At 44.5% G+C, this 18,462-nt stretch overlaps 1 protein-coding gene across 1 annotated transcript in view; it reads left to right on the top strand.

The window, feature by feature from the left end:
* Positions 1-4,666: 4,666 nt before the first annotated feature.
* Positions 4,667-18,462, top strand: part of METTL24 (methyltransferase like 24) — a 78,564-nt gene continuing 64,768 nt past the window's right edge. The window contains exon 1 of the mRNA XM_024194278.2: positions 4,667-5,017. Coding sequence (XP_024050046.1) covers positions 4,667-5,017 — 351 coding nt within the window. The remainder of the gene's footprint in view (positions 5,018-18,462) is intronic.

The raw sequence follows: 18,462 nt of genomic DNA on the forward strand, positions 1-18,462 counted from the left end.
CCGGCTGCGGTCTGCCCCCCCCCCCCCCGGGGCTCCTGCAGGCTGCAGCAGATGCATGCGGGCAGCGGCCCTCGTGCGCCCCCCGGGAGCCGCAGAACCTGAGTGTGGCGAGGAGGGAGCCGGGGAATGCATGGGGGATGCCGCCCGCGTGTGTCCCGTGCAGGAGCCCCCGGGGGGGGCGCCCCCCGGCTTTCCCCTCACCGTGCTTGAGTTCTGCGGCTCTCGGGCGTGTGAGCCGCCGCTGCCCCTCCTGGAGAAGGCTCAGGGCCCCACGCTCTGGTGGCAGCTCACATGCCCGGGAGCTGCAGTGCCCGAGGGCGGCGAGGGGGGAGCCGGGGAGCACATGGGGGCCAGCACCCGCATGCATCCGCTGCAGTCTGCAGGAACCCCCCGGGGGGGGGGCGCCGGGCTGCAGGCCGGGCAGGAGGGGCAGGCACGGCTGCTCCCTGCTAGCGGCGACGCCGCCTTTGCAGGGCTGCTGCCCCCCTGCGCCGCGCCGGCTCCTCCATGGCTGGGGCTCGCCGCCGCCACAAGCGGGACGCTCTGGCTCGCCAGTGCCTCCGGAAGGGGGCTCCTCCCTGCCAAGCCAGGGCACCGCTTTTTGGCACCCCCAACCACTTGGCGCCCTAGGCAACCGCCTAGTTCGCCTAGTGGTTGCACTGGCCCTGGGCCAGGCCACCGCTTCCCAAGCCTGGCAAAGCCAGTGAGTGGACTCAGGGCGGGGGCCGCCGGGGTGGGGTGGGGAGGGCTCGTGGGGGGGGGGGCTGTGCACCCTCCAGGGGAGTTCAGGGAGCAGGGATGGGGGAACCTGGTCTGGGCAGCAGCCCCTGGGCACGGCTGGCCCCTGGGGTCTATAAAGGCTCATTGGGATTTTCCCCTCAATGAACCGATGTGCAAGGGTGAGGGAGGAGCAAGGTGGAAGTTTCGCCTAGGGCATAAAATATCCTTGCACTGGTCCTGGCCTGCCCCAGGAGGCCAGTGGATATTTCTGGTCAAAATCCATGTGCTTCACTTCATGTACTGTTTGATGTTCCCACTTTTAACAACAGCCACAATCTTTGTACAAATTACATGTACTGGTCAAGAATTTGGACACTGTGGCAAAATAAAACAGTAAACATCAGTCCACTCTTCTTTAAATGAACAGTATTTGGTGTCAACTTTCCATTTTGTTGTTGTTGCCATCATGGGCAGCATGTGAACCCCCGTTCGGGGAGGCTAGCTCCCTGCCCCACCCCCTCCTCCCAAGGCCCCACCCCTTATGCACCCGCCTTGCCTGCCAGAGCCGGAGGAGCCCTGGACCCCCCACTGTGGCTGGAAGAGCTCTGGCTGGCCTGGTGGAGCCACCCCAAGTCCTGGGCCGCTGCCCTGGCCCGAGCCACCCCAGGCCACTGGCCCAAGCCACCCCGCCCGCTGGCCCAAGCCACCCTGCTCAAGCCCCCACTGGCTTCAGGGAAGAGATGGAGTGTGGGTGGGAAGAGGAGCAGTGTGGGCAGGGCCACAGGGGAAGAGAGGAATGTGGGAATGGGGCTTTGGGGAGGAGTTTGGGTGGGGCCATGGCCTGGCTGTTTGGGGAGGCTTAGCCTCCCCTGGCCTATTATACCTGCCGCCCATGGCTGCCATGTTTAAAAGCGGTGCTGTTAAACATCAAAAGCACAAGAGGCAGGACTACTGCTTTCAACAGTGTAAATGAGCCTATGACCATACAGTAAAAAACGTAATTTTTTAAAAAAGGAACATACTCTTGGTTTTTTATTGGTGGAAACTGACGATAGTGCAAATTAAGGAAATAAGGAGTACAACTCAACCATTAATTCACAGTTCAATGTATTGGAGATCGCACTGTGAGAGAATGAGAGGGTAAAAATAATAAGTAAATAAAAAGATTTCATGGTCTGTTCAAAAGCATCTGACGGCCAGATTTGGCCAGGGGTCGGCCTATTGACTATCTCTGCTCTAGCTTTTCGAAGATGATGGTTTAAAAAACAAAACAAACTTGCAAGGGGAGTGGATCTCAAAGGTTGGGCACCGGCCCAAACCCAAACATCTACACTTCTGTTGTTAGCTCTGCAGTCCAAGCCCTGGGAGCCCAAGTGAATTGACCTGGGCTCCGAGATGCAATGTTGTGGGTTTTTTATTGCCGTATAGATATATAGTTTCCTGTGTTCCCTTTAAGATTCTGATGGGCCGTCAGTCCCCAGCCTTGCTACATAAGCCCTGTTCACCTGCGTATAGTGTAAGCCAGTGGTTTTCAAACTGCAGGTCGTGACCCAGTACTGGGTCATGGAATGTACGGCACTGGGTCGTGGTGGCTCTGGTCAGCACTGCTGACCGGGCCATTAAAAGTCCCGTTGACGGTGCTGCTCGACTAACACAGGCTAGTTCCTACCTGTTCTGACACCGTGCTGCGCCCCAGAAGCAGCCAGCAGCAGGTCCAGCTCCTAGGCGGGGGGCCATGGGGCTCTGCACACTGCCCCGACCCCAAGCACCAACTCTGCACTCACATTGGCCAGTTCCCAGCCAATGGGAGCTAGGGGGGGGGCGGTGTCTGCGGGCAAGAGCTGAACAGAGCTGCTTGTGTGCCTCCACCTAGGAGCTGGACCTCCTGCTGGCCGCTTCCAGGGTGCAGCGCAGTTTGCGGTGCCAGGACAGGCAGGAAGCTTGCCTTAGCACCCCTGCTGTGCCACTGACTGGGAGCCACCCGAAGTAAGCCCGCACCCCAATCCCTTGCCCCAGCCCTGAGTCCCCTCCAAACCTGGAGCCCCTTCCTGCACCTAAACCCCTCCATCCCTTGTCCCAGCCCAGAGTCCTGACCCCCTCCTGCACCCCTGAACCCCTCATTCCCAGCCCCACCATGCAGCCCTCACCCCTGCAGCCCAGCCCTGAGCCCCTCATCCCCAGCTCCGTTGAGTCACGGGCTTCAACAATTTTCTTCAACTGGGTCGCCAGAAAATGTTTTGAAAACCACTGGTTTAAGCAAGCAGTTAACTCCTAGCTTGTTTGAAAACAAGGAAGGCCTCTTCTAGAGCAATTCTCTTTTGGTAACATCTGAAGTTTAAAACAAATTGTCATGAGTTAAAACTGGCACATTAAAAATGAGTAAAAAGAACAAAGACTCTTTAGATTTAAAATTTCTGTGCTACTCCCACATTACACTGTAGGATAGTAATTAGGGTGACCAGACAGCAAGTGTGAAAAATCAGGACAGGGGGTGGGGGTAATAGGAGCCTATATAAGAAAAAGATCCAAAAATCGGGACTGTCCCTATAAAATCGGGACATCTGGTCACCCTAATAGTAATTGTTAACCCCTCTCCCATTGAGCAATATGGTTAGCAAACAACTTGAACCTCCTGCCAGCTGTTTGGATCTCCCCCAAGTTGAAACCCCCTGCTATATCTCAGCCACAGGTGTATACAACCGAGCCATTCTCAAATGTATGTAAAATGGAATAGAAATGAGGTAATTACAATTTTTCCTCAGAATTTTACTTTCTGAGACAGACTTAATACAAGATGTACATATTTTTCATTTGTTCTTTACCTTTCGTTTACACAATACCATTCTTTCCTATCTAGATTGGCTTTGCCCTTTCCCCAAGACAAAAGGGATTTTGTTGAATTTCACTAGCAATTGTTTTGCTCAGCTAGCTTTGGTGGTAATAAGTGTACGTTCATATCTCTGGTAAGCACGCCTTCATTTCAGCAGTTAACACCGTTGGCTGCTTGCCAGCCATCTCTGAAATGACTGAGGCTGGATCATGCGTCTTTGAATTTTGCATTTTAAAAATCAATGACAACACAAACAGTCTTTAAGTGTTCTTCCCAGCTTAATACCGTCTTGGTTTAGTACAAGTCTCCAGCAAAACAATCATTCTTCCACACGCCCCTGACAAAACATATTCTACTTTCACTTTAAACATATAACAAAAATATTAAGGACAATTGCTGTTTGTTGACAAGATAATCAGTGATGGTCTAATGACAAAATAATGGGGAGGGGGAGAAACTAGTCACACTGCTCCTCTGCCCGGGGATTAGGGTGACCAGGCAGTAAATGTGAAAAATCGGGATAGGGGGTGGGGGGTAATAGGAGCCTATATAAGAAAAAGACCCAAAAATCGGGACTGTCCCTATTAAATCAGGACATCTGGTCACCCTACCGGGGATACGCTTCTCGGGGAGCTGAGAGTGAGGCTGGCTCCTGTCACAAGGGAGCACCGAACTATTTGGGTGTTGACTGAAGTACGTTTTCGGGGCTATCCCGGGAGAAGCGCACACCAAGCAGAGCAGACCCCGCGGGGCACCGCTGCACGCGGCTGGGCTCTTAGCACAGAGACGGGCTCTCTAAGCTCCCCTTCAGCCAGGTCACACCCCGGGGAGCAAACCCCACCCAGGCGAGCGTCAGGCTGGGTGTGGCTGGTGTCCGCGCCGGCCTCATCCCCTTTGCAAATATGCACAGCTCGTCCGAGCTGGCTGGCTGCAGCGGGGCTCCGGCTCGGCCCCGAGGGAGCGCCCCCCGCTGTCAATGAGCGGCTTGGCCGCCTGCCTTTCCCAGCGCCCCGACTCTCGCATGGGACCCTCCGCCAGCCGGGCGCCCAGCCCACTGGCTGTGCCGGCGGCAGCAGGCTCCCGCTCCCAGGGGCTCGCCCGCCCAGTGAGCGGGGGATGATGCCTAAGGAGAAGCCGCTGTGGAAGGGCTTCGCGTTCCGCCTCTGCCTGCTCTCGGCCGCGGTCTTCCTCTGCCTGCAGCTGGGGCTGAGGCGCTCCTGCGCCCCGGCGGAGAAGGCGGGAGCAGCTGCGGCCGGGGCGCTGCCCGCCCGGGGCACAGAGCAGCGCCTAGGGCCGGCCCGCAGCAACCGCAAGGACAAAGTGGAGGCGCACCTGGCGCCGGGGGCGGGGCGGCCGGAGGCGGCGACCGCCAGCAGGAGGCGGGTGACCTACCTGAGAAGCAGCCGCAGAAGGAGCTCGGAGCCCGCCTGCTGCCCCCTGCAGACCCTGGGCAGCAGCCGCAGGAAGGTAGGGCCCTGTGAGGCGGGTGCCTAGGGGCGGGGCGGCTAGGGGGGCACTGTCATGACACGGGCATCGCCATATCACAACATGACACCCCTCCCCATGCCGAAGGGCTATGAAATCCACTAGTCTAAGGCCGGCGCCTGCAAATGGCTCTGCCTGCATGGGTGGTCGGTACCCGCGGGGTCTGATGCGGGGACACTCTCCACCTCCCCAGTCTCTCTGCTGGTGCTGAGCCCTGTGGCGGCGCTAAGTAGGGTGACCATATTTCCCAAAGGGAAAATGGGACACCACATGGGGCTGGCCAGAGCTGCTTGTCGGAGTCTCCCCCACCCCGGCTGGGGTCGCTGGAACCCTGCCTGTCCTCTGTGCAAAGCTGGGGTCACTGGTTGGAACCCTGCTTGCCCCCACACAAGCCCTGCCACCCCTTCCCCACAAGGGGCTGGCATCGCCGTTGGACCCTCCCGGCACATTCCTCCGTACCACACCCCACTTTTTTGACAAAAGTGGGCATTTGTCCCATTTGCTCTTGGCAACTTGATCAGTTGGCAAGAGCAAACGGGACAAATGCCCACTTTTGTCAAAAAAGTTGAGATGGCCGAGACAGGGCTTAAAAAAGGGACTATCCTGGCCAAAACAGGATGTATGGTCACCCTATCCCTAACAGTACGGGCCACCCCAGGCAGAGCCATGCACAGGATCGGGCACCGAGCTGGTGGGGGATGTGTGATAGTCCCACCAAAATGGTCCCGACATGCTGATGTGCTTGCAGCCAAGGTGTGGGAGGGACCTTCCCAAGTTGGGCCTGAAGGCTAGGGCCAGCCAGGACACCAGGTCTGGATCTTCAAGCCCTCAACATTCGGGGCTTTGGAGATACAACCTCCAAGCCTTGGGCCAAATCCAAACCCTCTTGGGCTTTGGAGGGGAAGTTTGGCTCCATATCTGACCTCTGTAGCTATGATGTTAAAATAGCCATGCAGACATTCTGGCCCAGGCTCTGAAGTTTGGAGAGTGGAATGGGTTTCAGAGCCTGCATCTACACAGCGACTTTTAACACCGTAGTGAGCTTGAAGCTTTACACCTTGGCTCTGAGACTTGCTTTGGGTTTTTGTTTGTTTGTTTGCTGTATAGACAGAGGTACCCTTTGAGGGAAGTGTAGAACTACCAGGATCTTTTCTTCATACTCTAGCGGGCCAGGGAAGAGGATGGAGAAATTAGATAAATCCCTCTTCCTTTCTGCCCACCACATCCAGGCAGGAAGGAAGTGAAAGCAGCACATTTTGCCACAACATAGTGACTATGAGATTTTCTGATATGTTGTGATGTTGGCATCATGTTACATCAGTATGCATTGTTGCCAGCGCTTGCAATTTTATTGTCAAGTGTTGTGATATTTGGTGTGTTGTCTTAAATCCCCAGCTCCTGATTAGAGGAGATCCATAGCTTTTTTTCTCTCTCTCTCTCTCTTTTTTTTTTCACAAAAAGAAAGTATATTTCTAGCCTTAGTGGTTGCAGGTAAAAACTTAAAACCTAAATGTACCTTAAAGGCTCAAAAGTTAGTAGACAAATAAAAAGAGCTCTGATTTATAATTTTTAAGTCAGTCTCATTATTTTTGGGAGGCCTGACTCATGACTTTTGAATACTTGGGGTTGACACTGTATGTGTTGGTGTTGAGTTGCGATGACACTTCACACCACAAACACTTTCGGATACAGTGCTGTTATTTTGTGTTGCTGTAAGTTCATTTGAAAGTGAAGTGACTGAAGTTCATGGTCCATGTCTGCATTAAGGAATTGAACTGTTTCCAGTTGAATTGGCGCAATAGAATTGGTTTAAGCATAAATAGTTTGATATGTCCACTCTAGGAATATGGATGCATACTTTAAAATTTTGCAGTTTCCCCATGTATCAACACTAGTGCTGTTCTAAACCATTTCAATTGCACTGCTCTCAGCACTAACAATTTCTGGCATGTCTCCCAGATGTAGGGTCTTCTGGAAGATTTTGAAAGGCCCCTGGTGCATTGTGGCACAGTAGTGGGAGGACTATTTGAACTGTTTGTGCTGTTACGTTCGTGGTATTTGTCCACACTGTCACTGATCCACTGAAATGACCTCATGATCATCTACCTAAAGTACAGAATGCTTCATTTATTGGGGTGCTCTTCATCATGCTACTCCCTCTACTGAGACTACTCTCAGGAAATCAAGTTAACCTAATGAGAGAGAATGGTAAAGACTGAGGCTGTCAGGGAAAATAGCAACAAAAAAATCACATAGGGCTCGTCCACATACGCACAAGTTGTACTGCTTTATCTATGCTGGCAAAATTGGGATGGTACAATCCTCATAGTGAGGATACAGATATTCCATTATAAGCATTTTTGCAGTGATGTTGTAGCTGTGTTGGTCCTATGTTGGCGACCTAAGAAAGAGCTCTGTGAATTTCGAAAGCTTGTCCCTTCCACCAAGTGAAGCTGATCCAATAAAAGATATTACCTCACTCACCTTGTTTCTCATATACTGGCATAGTTTATTCCTATATGGGCAGGGGAATAAGCACTATTGGGATAAGGCATCTTTGTATTGGTATAACACACAAGCTATGTCTTCACTAGGAATGTAAAATCCTAGTGAAGACAAGGCAGTTTGTAGTCTTTACATGAGTTAATAGGTTGAGTTAAAGACTATAGGGGAGCTTAGTCTTTAACTTGATCTGCTAACACATGTTGAAATTACATTGTATTCACTAGGATTTTACATTGAGTTAGTTAACTTTCAGATAGCTAGTTCAAATAAAGAACACATCTTTAGTCCCTAGTGAAGGCAAGGTCTAGGGATTTGTATCAGTATAACTATTTTGGTTAAAAAATCACAACCCTAACTGAAATAATTATACATATTATAGTTACATGTACAAAATTTATATGCAAACCAGGCCTTAATGGGACACATGTAACCATTGCCTATTGATTAAGTAGTACTTAGACAGATGTTAAATAGTTCTGAAACGTTTGTCATTTTAATAAGAAAAAATAAAGTAGGAACTAGCCTGCGTTAGCCGAGCAGCACGGCCAACGGGACTTTTAATGGCCCGGTCGGCGGTGTTGACCAGAGCCGCCACGACCCAGTGCCTTACATTCCATGACCCAGTACTGGGTCGCGACGCGCAGTTTGAAAACCACTGGCTTACACTATACACAGGTGAACAGGGCTTATGTAGCAAGGCTGGGGACTGACGGCCCATCAGAATCTTAAAGGGAACACGGGAAACTATATATCTACACGGCAATAAAAAACCCACAGCATTGCATCTCGGAGCCCAGGTCAATTCACTTGGGCTCCCAGGGCTTGGACTGCAGAGCTAACAACAGGTGAATCATTTTTATTTTTCACCATGTTACATTTTATTTCATTTAAAAAGTTTTCAGACTGTTTTAAAAGAAGAAAAGATCTCTTAATTGATACTTCATGGCTTCTACCTGCTCCTTTGGAGAAAGAAAGTAGCCAGACCAGCACTGGCAGCCAGGCTCGTGAGCATCCATAGTGCTCTGGGGTGGGGAGGGGAGGGCAAGGGAACAGTGCAGAGGAACTGGATCTCTATACAGATCTCCCAGGATCCACCAGGATGGATGGATTTCACTGTGGATCTTACCAGCCCACATGCCATGTGTCCTCTGCATGTCTACAACCCCCTTCTTATCCTTGCAAGGTTAAGACCTTTAACTGTATAGTGTACTGTATAGATATTTCTTTTGGGGTGGATTACAATATATGATCTACAAACAGTGCAGCAAAAGATTACTGAATAGAATTTTTCCGTAGGTGTTGAGGGATAGCCTACTCTGCTGCCTATTAAACAATTTACATAGACTCACAGAAGATTAGTGTTGGAAGAGACCTCAGGAGGTCATCTAGTCCAATCCCCTGTTCAAAACAGGGCCAGTCCCAACTAAATCATCCCAGCCAGGGCTTTGTCAAGCCGGGCCTTAAAAACCTCTAAGGATGGAGATTTCACCACCTCCCTAGGTAACCCATTCCAGTGCTTCACCACCCTCTTAGTGAAATAGTGTTTCCTAATATCCAACCTAGACCTCCCGCACTGCAACTTGAGACCATTGCTCCTTGTTCTGTCATCTGCCACCACTGAGAACAGCCTAGTTCCATCCTCTTTGGAACCCCCCTTCAGGTGAAGGCTGCTACCAAATCCCCCCTCACTCTTCTCTTCTGAAAACTAAATAAATCCAGTTCCCTCAGCGTCTCCTCATAAGTCATGTGCCTCAGCCCCCTCATCATTTTCGTTGCCCTAGGCAGAAACACTGCAGAATAATTTATATGATCGGTACTTTTAAGGGTCATGTTCACAAACAGTTGTCTTCATATTTTTGTGCTTGATAATAATGTAGTTCTGTTTGTGAACAAACTCACAGGGCATTTGTCTGGGATTTTACCTAGAAACAAATGAACAAAAATTCCAAAAGAAGATGAGAAGGTCTAAGATCCATCCATCCATCCATGACTCCTATACTTTCAATTCCAGGAAATAGATTGCGTGATTGCACACTTTTGGTGATCAATGGCACAACAGTAAGATTGGGGAGAATGACACTAAAGACAGTGTGAAAGTTTATACCCTAAATAAATTTGGAAGGATTAGATTTTTATCGGTAAATATTGGTTTCACTGTACATACACAAACCATTGAAAAAATATTTCCATCTATGATAATTGAAATGTACAGATAGGCTAAAGAAGAAAAATGCTGCTTGAAAACTTATTAGAGTTTGAGTCAAGAATATTTATTTTGTGCATTTTGATAGTTTGTTATAAAGCAGTTATAAAGCTTTGACTTTTTGAATCTTAATGTCTACTGTTATTAACTAATTATTGTCTGACCTCCCATAATATCCTGCAAATGTGGAAATTTAAATAGATAAAAATAAAAAAACTTAACTTTGATGATATACATCAAAATGATACAAAAATTAAAACTAAATTCTGCCAAGCCTAACCATAAAAGAGTACAAGTGTAAGTACATTCCCCAGCGTGTAAGATGCATGTATGGATAATACCAGCTGAAAGGAAGGCTGCCCTTTAGAAACGTAACCATGTTGCAGATCTATCAATCTACCAAACTCCAGAGTTACCAATGCAATTGCTCATGGAGTCTGCCAAGGGGCCAGCTGTTGCTGTAATATCTTCCTGAACTTGGCATTTAGAGACTATAATTGTCATCCAAAGAATAGGAGGAGTGGTGTGATGTGCTATGGTATGACGAAGAGTCTGGAACCCCATCACTGCATTTTTTCCACACAAACCTATTTGTGTTGATTAAAATAAAGTTCCTAAATATGTTTAAAAACATTGCCAAACAATGACAAATTAACATATGGTACAGATTAAAAAACAAAAAATACAGACTTTATTTTTATATATACTGTATACACCTTTGCTCTTCAGTGACTTTTGGCAAGACATACACACCCATACATTACTCACCCTCTTAGCTCCAGTTTTGAGATACAAGATTTTAAATCCGATAAGTAGCTAAAAATTACCCTTGCTATGTTAATGAAGGGGAGGAGATCAATATGATAATAGAACTAAGAATTAGATTTTGTTGGATGGGTCCATCTGCATTTTGGCTAGAATTAAAGATGCCTGTAGATAATGTTTTGAGCTGTACAGTATCCTTGCTTAAAACAAACAAAGCACAATTTTTAGTTTATTTTTAGAAGGTCATTACATTTAAACTGTGCTTTTTTTGGTAGTAGAAAGTTGTTTTTTGCTGTTGTCTGTTAGATTGCTCAGTTTTGCTTATGGAGCTACTAGTAGGAAGTCATTCATGTCTATAAATTAATAACAGAGACAATCTCATTTTTAAAAAAAAACTGAACTCAAATGTACATTTTTGATTACAATATAAAATTGTGAAATGGTCTCTTCAAAATTATATGGAAACAGCTAATTCATAGGTTAACAGTTCATCAATTAAAAGCAATGATGTGCCAGGCTAAGTTTAAAATGACTTTTCTCATTCTTTTTAATTGTATTACACAACTACAAGTTTCTGTTTAAAAAGATGTTCCCAGCCTTTGGATTTGTTTTTATAGAATTTTTGTCCAGGGTGTCTAGAGTGTATGGGTAGGCATCCTTTTTAGCTATTCTATAAATCTGCTAAACATAAGTTTTTTGATGTTAAAATTTTTCATAGTTGATTTATGTGTATATTGGTTTTAAATTGCTTTCAGTTTTTTAAATCTGATATTAGTTGTACAAGTCACAGCTTTCTGTGCTTCAGTTTCCCTGTCTCTAAAATGGGGATAATGATACTGATCTCCTTTGTAAAACACTTTGGATCTACTGATAGAAAAGCACTATACAAGAGCTGGGTGGTATTATTATTATTTATTACGTATTATTGGGCTGCTCCTCCTTCTGTTTAAGCCAGTGCTAACACTCTCATAGGAATCTTGATCCTCTTGAAGTCAGCCTAATCTGTCTGTCTAGCCATTTATACTACACTCAATACTGTAATATCTGAAACACTTTAGGATTGGGCCCTAACTTTTTATACTGATTTGTTATTGTTTCCAGTTCCATACATTGTAATGTGAAAGCTGTTGAGATTTGAGAGTTGCAAAGGATGATCTTAAGAGTTTACAGTTGTATAGCTTTTTTTTTTTTTTTTTTTTTAAGTCTGGAACGATCCCCAAACAAACACAAGTCAGACACAGAGTTTATTCCAACTACCTTATGGGTATCAGATATCAAAGTCCAACAATTCACAGAATTGTTACATGACTATTTGGGGCTATGCTGCTGCTGTGCTTCAGTGTAGCCACTTGCTACAGAGACCAGAAGGGTTCTCCTTCTGTCAGACTAGTGCTGGCAACCCCAGGGGTTAGGTCAGCTTAGCAGGGTAGACCTAACTATTTAGTGTAGATGTGACCTAGGAGAGGAAGTGAAGAATATACCTTAACCATTTAAAAGTAGAGGCACAGTCTAGGTAAAGTCAGAATATAATTACCCAAATTGGAATTTGGCTAGGACACTGAGTTAAAATCCATACTGTTGTGAAAAGTGCTATGGTGTCTTTAATGACCATTGTGACAGGTTTGAGGCCCTTTGGGGTGTCACCTGATGTGCTGGGATGCCACTGAGTCAGCCTGTTCTGCCAACCTGGATCCCCTTTTCCTGGCCTTGATGGGTTAGGCTCACAAGCCTCTCCCAGCCAAGCGCACAGGCAGGGCCACACCCAGCTGCATAGAGAGACACAGATCCGCTCTGGAAAGATTCAGCCTTAGCGGCTTGCTCCAACACTCTGATGCTCACTCCCTTTAAGAGGTACAAAGGTTTTATGAACTTCGCCCCCTCCCTCAATGTGAAGAGAGGTGTGCACACTTCTTGCCCCCCCCAGTTAGAAATTACATAAACTGGGTTATATTATAAACAAGAATTAAGTTTATTAACTATCAAAGGTGGATTTTAAGTGAATATAAGAGATAACAGACAGAACAAAGCAGATTACTGAGCAAATAAAACAAAGTATGCCAGCTAAGCTCAATATACTTAAGAAACAGGTTACAAAATGTACTTTCTTACCCTAAATGTTATTTTAGGCAGGTTGCAAAATGTCTTTGGTTTAGAGTTCCAGTTATATTTATTTTCAGACTGGACTCCTGTCTCAGTCTGGACTCCCCCCCCTTCCTTCTCCTCAGGTGTCTTTAGCAGTCTTTCTTCTTGGATAGGCCATGGAGAGGAGGAGTCCCGTTTGCCTTCCTCCCTACCCTTAAATAATATTCACATAAAGCGGGAATCCTTTGTTTCCCAAATTTGACACCCCCCCTCCCCTTCCAGTGGAAAGTTACTAAACATTACCTGGGACTTCTTGTATCTGGTGACAAGACCACCTGACTCTGTAGTATCACGACATCCATGAGCCAGTAGCAGTATGGAGTGTCCACAGGAAGGCCAAGCCTTTTCACAGTCCATTGTCCTCACTGATGGGCCATCCGCCCTGTCTGGCTTTTCCATTGTTGTACCTGAAGTGTTAGCAGTGGACATCACCCAAAGTAGCATAGTTGAAATACAGATATATAGTCAATATTCCTAACTTCAGATACAGAAATGATACAGGCAAATACAAATTGGATAATCACATTCAGTAAATTATAACCTTTCCAATGATATCTTACAAGACCCATCTTGCATAAAGTACATCTCAGTTATGTCATATTCATATCATAATCATATTTTCATAAAAATATGGAGTGAAACATCACAAACACAAATGGTCATGACTTCAGTTTAACACTTCAGTGGGAAGAACATCACTGACACCATTTTCTTCAGCACTTGGGGGTCTGTTGTATTAATTACAAGGGTCAAAAGAGTTAGATGTTAGACTCTTTCACTTTCTAACATAAAAACAGTGATACAAAGAGGTCTGTTGTGTGTGTGTTTTTTTTTTTTTAAACAGAGCCCTTAGTTTACTTGATTTTTTGGCAAACACTTGTAAGCATTGATTTTAAACTTGAAAGATTATTGATTAAACACAAGAAAGAAACTAAAATTGAATGATTATGCAAAACAAACAATTAAAATTTTTAAGTCTCTCTTTTACAGAACAACCTCTCTTTGATTAAAAGGAAAGGATTAATTTTACTTTCAGTCTTGATGTGTAAAGGGTATTCATGTCTCCTGTTTGTAACAAATAGACACAAGATGGAGGAAAGAGAGGATAGACAAGGCAGGAAAAATACTGCTTTTGTTGATGTCTTTGGAACAATGGATGGCTGGTTAGTCACAAATGGATTCTTTGGCTGGTCGGTCAACTGTTGCTTGGATAGCCCAGACAGAATGGACTGTCCTGTGAATGTTCTGTCTGGGGTATCGGTAATGATTTCCTACTATGTCTAAGTGGAGTCATGCATGGACATGTGACTCACCTATGTGAGTGACTCCAAGCACTATCTTATCACCTGTGATTTTCCACTAGCTGTGTTGCGGGCTTTGTTTGAAACAATGGGTTTCCCTCCACATGGCAAAAGCTATAAAAGGCCATGGAAACACCTCCATTTTGCCTCTTCCCTGCTCAAACCTCTGGACTATGGACTTATACTAATGGGAACATTCTAACCAAGAGACTGAGGTCGTTCTAATGATTTGGAAGCAACCAGAGACTTAACTTAAACCAGCAATTTATTCCATCACTGCTACAAGTCTGAACCAAAAACTTTGTAATTACTGTATGTATTTGATTCCTTTAACCAATTTTAACTCTCACGTTTCTTTCTTTTTATGAATAAATCTTTAGATTTTAGATTCTAAAGGATTGGCAACAGTGTGATTTTTGGGCAAGATCCGAGTTGTATATTGACCTGGGTGTATGGCTGACCATTTGGGATCAGAAGAACCCTTTGTTTGATTAAACTGGTTTAAAGAACCACTCATCTTTAAGTCTAGTGTTTTTGGTGGTGGTACAAGGACTGGAATGCCTAAGGAAACTGCTTTTATGACTTCTTGTTAGCCAGTGTGGTGAAACAGACGTTTATTTTTGTTGCTGGATGCATCTGCCCTATTTCTCAGCAGTTTGTCCTGAATTTGGTATTCTCAGTTGTGACCCACAAAGGCACGGTTACATAAGCCTAAGACAAGTAAGTGTATGTCTACACTGGAGCAAGGTAGATATACCCACATTAGGTCTGATCATGTTAACATGCTAAAAATAGCAGTATAGCTGTGGCTGCATGGGTGGCAATACAGGTTAGTCATCCCACATAAAATCCCATCCTAGATACATACTTGTGGTGGTTAGCTTGTCATGCTGCCTGTACAGCCATGGGTACGCTATTTTTAGCATGCTAGCCTTATCACAGCTAGTGCAGATATGTCTACCTGAGCTGGAAATTACATTTCCAGCTCTAGCGAAGACATATTCTAAGAACCAGTTTGACATCCTGGCTGCCCCCTAAGGAGTTGATGAAGCTATGAGATGTACCTCTGAGACGTACAATACAGCATAGAAAGTAATGGGTAATGAATGAATAAACTGATAGTGAACACAATAAAATTTGTTAATCTAAGTGATAGTGTGTTGTAACTTTTGACCTTTCCCTCATCATTTCCTTGTGTCTCTTACATTTTTCAAAGCAAGTAAACCTTGTTTCATCTTTAATAGCAATGTCATCCTCCTCCTTTCTCCTACATCTTTGCGGAAAATTAAACAAGAAACAGTTAAGTTTTGATTGGATGCTGCCAGAGTTTATGCTCTTCATTTTAATTAGATGTTATGACCTGATTGTCCAGGTTTTATTCATTCTGAAGTCCTTGGGAATTTTGGGTGCTATGTCTTGTATAATTAACAATAAAACATTGGTAATTGCCTTTAGTTAAAGAGGATGTTACTGACATGCAGTTGTATTGTTTATATCTATACCAAATTGCATGCTTTGGAGCAAGCTTGAGTTCCTTCCTTGTAAAAAATCTCATACTTGAAAAAAACCCCCAAAACTATTAACTTTTAACCCACCTGTAACTATTTGTCAGCACACTGAAGAAACTTAAAAAAAACCCATTGTTTTTCTAAAAGATAGGTTCTAGTCCAAACAGGAATTTATATGAGGAAGTCCTGTGGCCTGTGTTACACAGGAGGTCAGAGAAGTTGATCACAATGGTTCCTCCTGGCCTTATAATCTCTGAGGAGTTTATCATTGTCTGGCACGGCTAATTTCTTTATTTTGAAAGACTGAGCTTTCTGCTCTTGCTATTCCATTCTTTTATTAAAAAACAAAAGAGGAAAGTATGTTAGTTTTGAGATATTTAGAGCAAGATGGCACAGGTTTCATCCCGCCCAGTTAGGTTCCCCATTGATTTCTTTATTAGCTAACTTTTACCTATTCAAAATAGCAATGAGCTTAAGAAAAGTTGAGGCTCAGCTTGGTATGTGCTGATCAAGTGAACTGAGTATGGTTCAGAGAGACAGCAGGGACTCATGGGGTTCAAATTGTGATGCATTGTGAGCCTCTCTTTATCTGATTTTTCTAGGTTTTTATACTGTGCTCATCACCATGGCATCTAAGTGTCTGAGTAAATCACTCAATCTCGGTTTCCCCATCTGTAATGTAGATAATATTTACTTACCTATCTCACAAAGGTATCGTGGGGCTTATACAGTTAGGGAGACATACTGCCCCCTCTTCCAGTGTGCAGACCCTTAATGGAGCAGTGCCAGTGTCAGTATTGTCAACGCTTCTGATTTTTATCATGAGTCTTACTATGTTTGGTGTTTTTATTGAAACCAAAGATCCTGTATTTATTTCATTTTTTATAAGTAAGTTTCTAGACCTCATGGCTATGGAGAAAAGCTTGAACATATGACTAAAATACACTCTTAAGGTTCAAAAACAGAAGGCAAATTAAAAGCACCCAAAATGTTTTGGCTTCCCCCCCTCTCCCTCCCAAAATCTCATGATTTGGGAGAGGGTGTGACTTGTGAGGTGTTTTTTTTTTTTTTTTAATGCTTGGGGTTGGCAACACTGCCGTGCAGTTACATTTTTTGTCGGGGAGGAGGGCAAGGCTGCAGGGAGCCTGCACAGAGGGACAGCATTTTCTGTATGCCACAGGGCACGACTTCATGGGGGTTGCTTCCATATTGACTGCAAGAAATTTAGGGGTGTGCTCATGGATCCACAACTACATGTATCTACTAACCATTCCACCACTGCGAAGGGGCATATGAGTAGCAGCTGCGTGGGCTAACACAATTCTGCGAGCTAAGGGGGAGGGTTCGGTCCTGACTCTTGGGGCTTCCATTGCATACCACCCAGTTAGTCAGGGTTTGCTGAGGAGAGGATTTGTCCCATAACATTTGTACATTGCTTTGAAGACCTAAAGCTCCATACAGGTGTTAAATACTGTTATTCATGTACAATTAGTATTTTAAAATTTGTTTTCAAGTATCCTTAACGTTCTGTACACTGAAAGCCTGATCCAAAGCCCGTAGAAGTCAGTGGACAGACTCTCACTGATTTTAGTGGGCTTTAAATCAAACACTATATATGTTATTCATTAGTAGAGTTCCTGATTTTTATGCAAAATTCAAATTACCTGGTTACTTAACTATTTGTTGATTAACAGTATTTGGTGTGCAGTATGGTTTGAATAGCACAATGAAGTCCACCTAAGGAAATCTCCAATGTTTTTCTATCAAATGTTGGTTAGACAGATTAATCTATCACATATATGTTCCCTACCAAAGAACTTCATTACAAAAATAAACAAATCAACAATCAAGGTTGCAGATTGGTCTTGCTTCTGCACAGATACAGCCCAGATTTGGCAAACAGTGGCTAGCCATCTGTGTAGCTGCTTTGGTGCTGATCCCTACATGTAGACAAAGACATGCGGAGGTTTGGAATAGCTAACCTAATTTAGTTTTACTCCTGCTTTTAAGCACTTTTTGAAAACCTTGGTCATTGCTTATTTTTCCCTTCCGTTCCTGTTTAAAAGTCCACTGAAACATTAATTATAGTTTGTTTTTCAAACCTATGCTGCTGAAATACCAGCCCCTCAACAATAGCAAAGAAAACCTAACTCACCATCCCTGTACCTTTATGTACAAACAATCTCTCTCATTAACTATATATGTTTTCATGAGTTTGGTAACTCTGCCTTTGGAAACCCCAACAAGCTTCCAGCAGGGTGAATTTAAATTACTAGGTGGAAAACTTCAATTTAAATTATTGAATTTAATCAGTCCACCCTGATTGTTGGGATTTCTTGAGGCAGAGTTACAAATCTCATGAAAACATATCTTTTTAATGGGGGAGATTGTTTTTATTCTGCTAACAGATAACTTCAGTTATTTTCTAAAGAAAGGTGCATTCTCATTGGTTGATATAACCATTGTTTCCATGGCAGCTAGAGTCCTCAATATTCATAATTTGAGAACTGAGCCTATCAGAGCTCAGAGAGGGTGAAATCTGTAAAATAGAATGAGACCATGTATGTGGATGATCCTGATGAGATACATGATTGTGTTTCCTGGAGTAAGAAGCCAAGTCACTATGTTCTCAGTAGCACAGCTATTGGGTCCCCACAGGATGAAACCCTTAATATAATACAAGATCTTTTGTTCCATATTTATAAAGCTTGACCTCAAAAGTTAGATGTTTTCCCCTGATCCTTTCTTTATATAAACAAGCTGCCTTTAATTCAAAATTTTTGATAGAGGCTCGTGGGTTCAGCATATTTATTTTTTATTTAAACATTTTAAGAGATCATAATAAGTTTAGGCTTTAATTACATTTTGTATTAAATTCAGATTTCATTTTAAACCAAAAGCTTATTATAATTTAAATAATACAATTAAAACTTGTTTTTTTTATTTAAAAAACAACAAACCATTGGCTTCCAGAGACAGCTGGATATACTTAGAAAGGTCTTC

This window comes from Terrapene carolina, unplaced genomic scaffold (assembly GCF_002925995.2).
Source record: "Terrapene carolina triunguis isolate 2854851 unplaced genomic scaffold, T_m_triunguis-2.0 Scaffold42, whole genome shotgun sequence".
NCBI lineage: Eukaryota > Metazoa > Chordata > Testudines > Emydidae > Terrapene > Terrapene triunguis.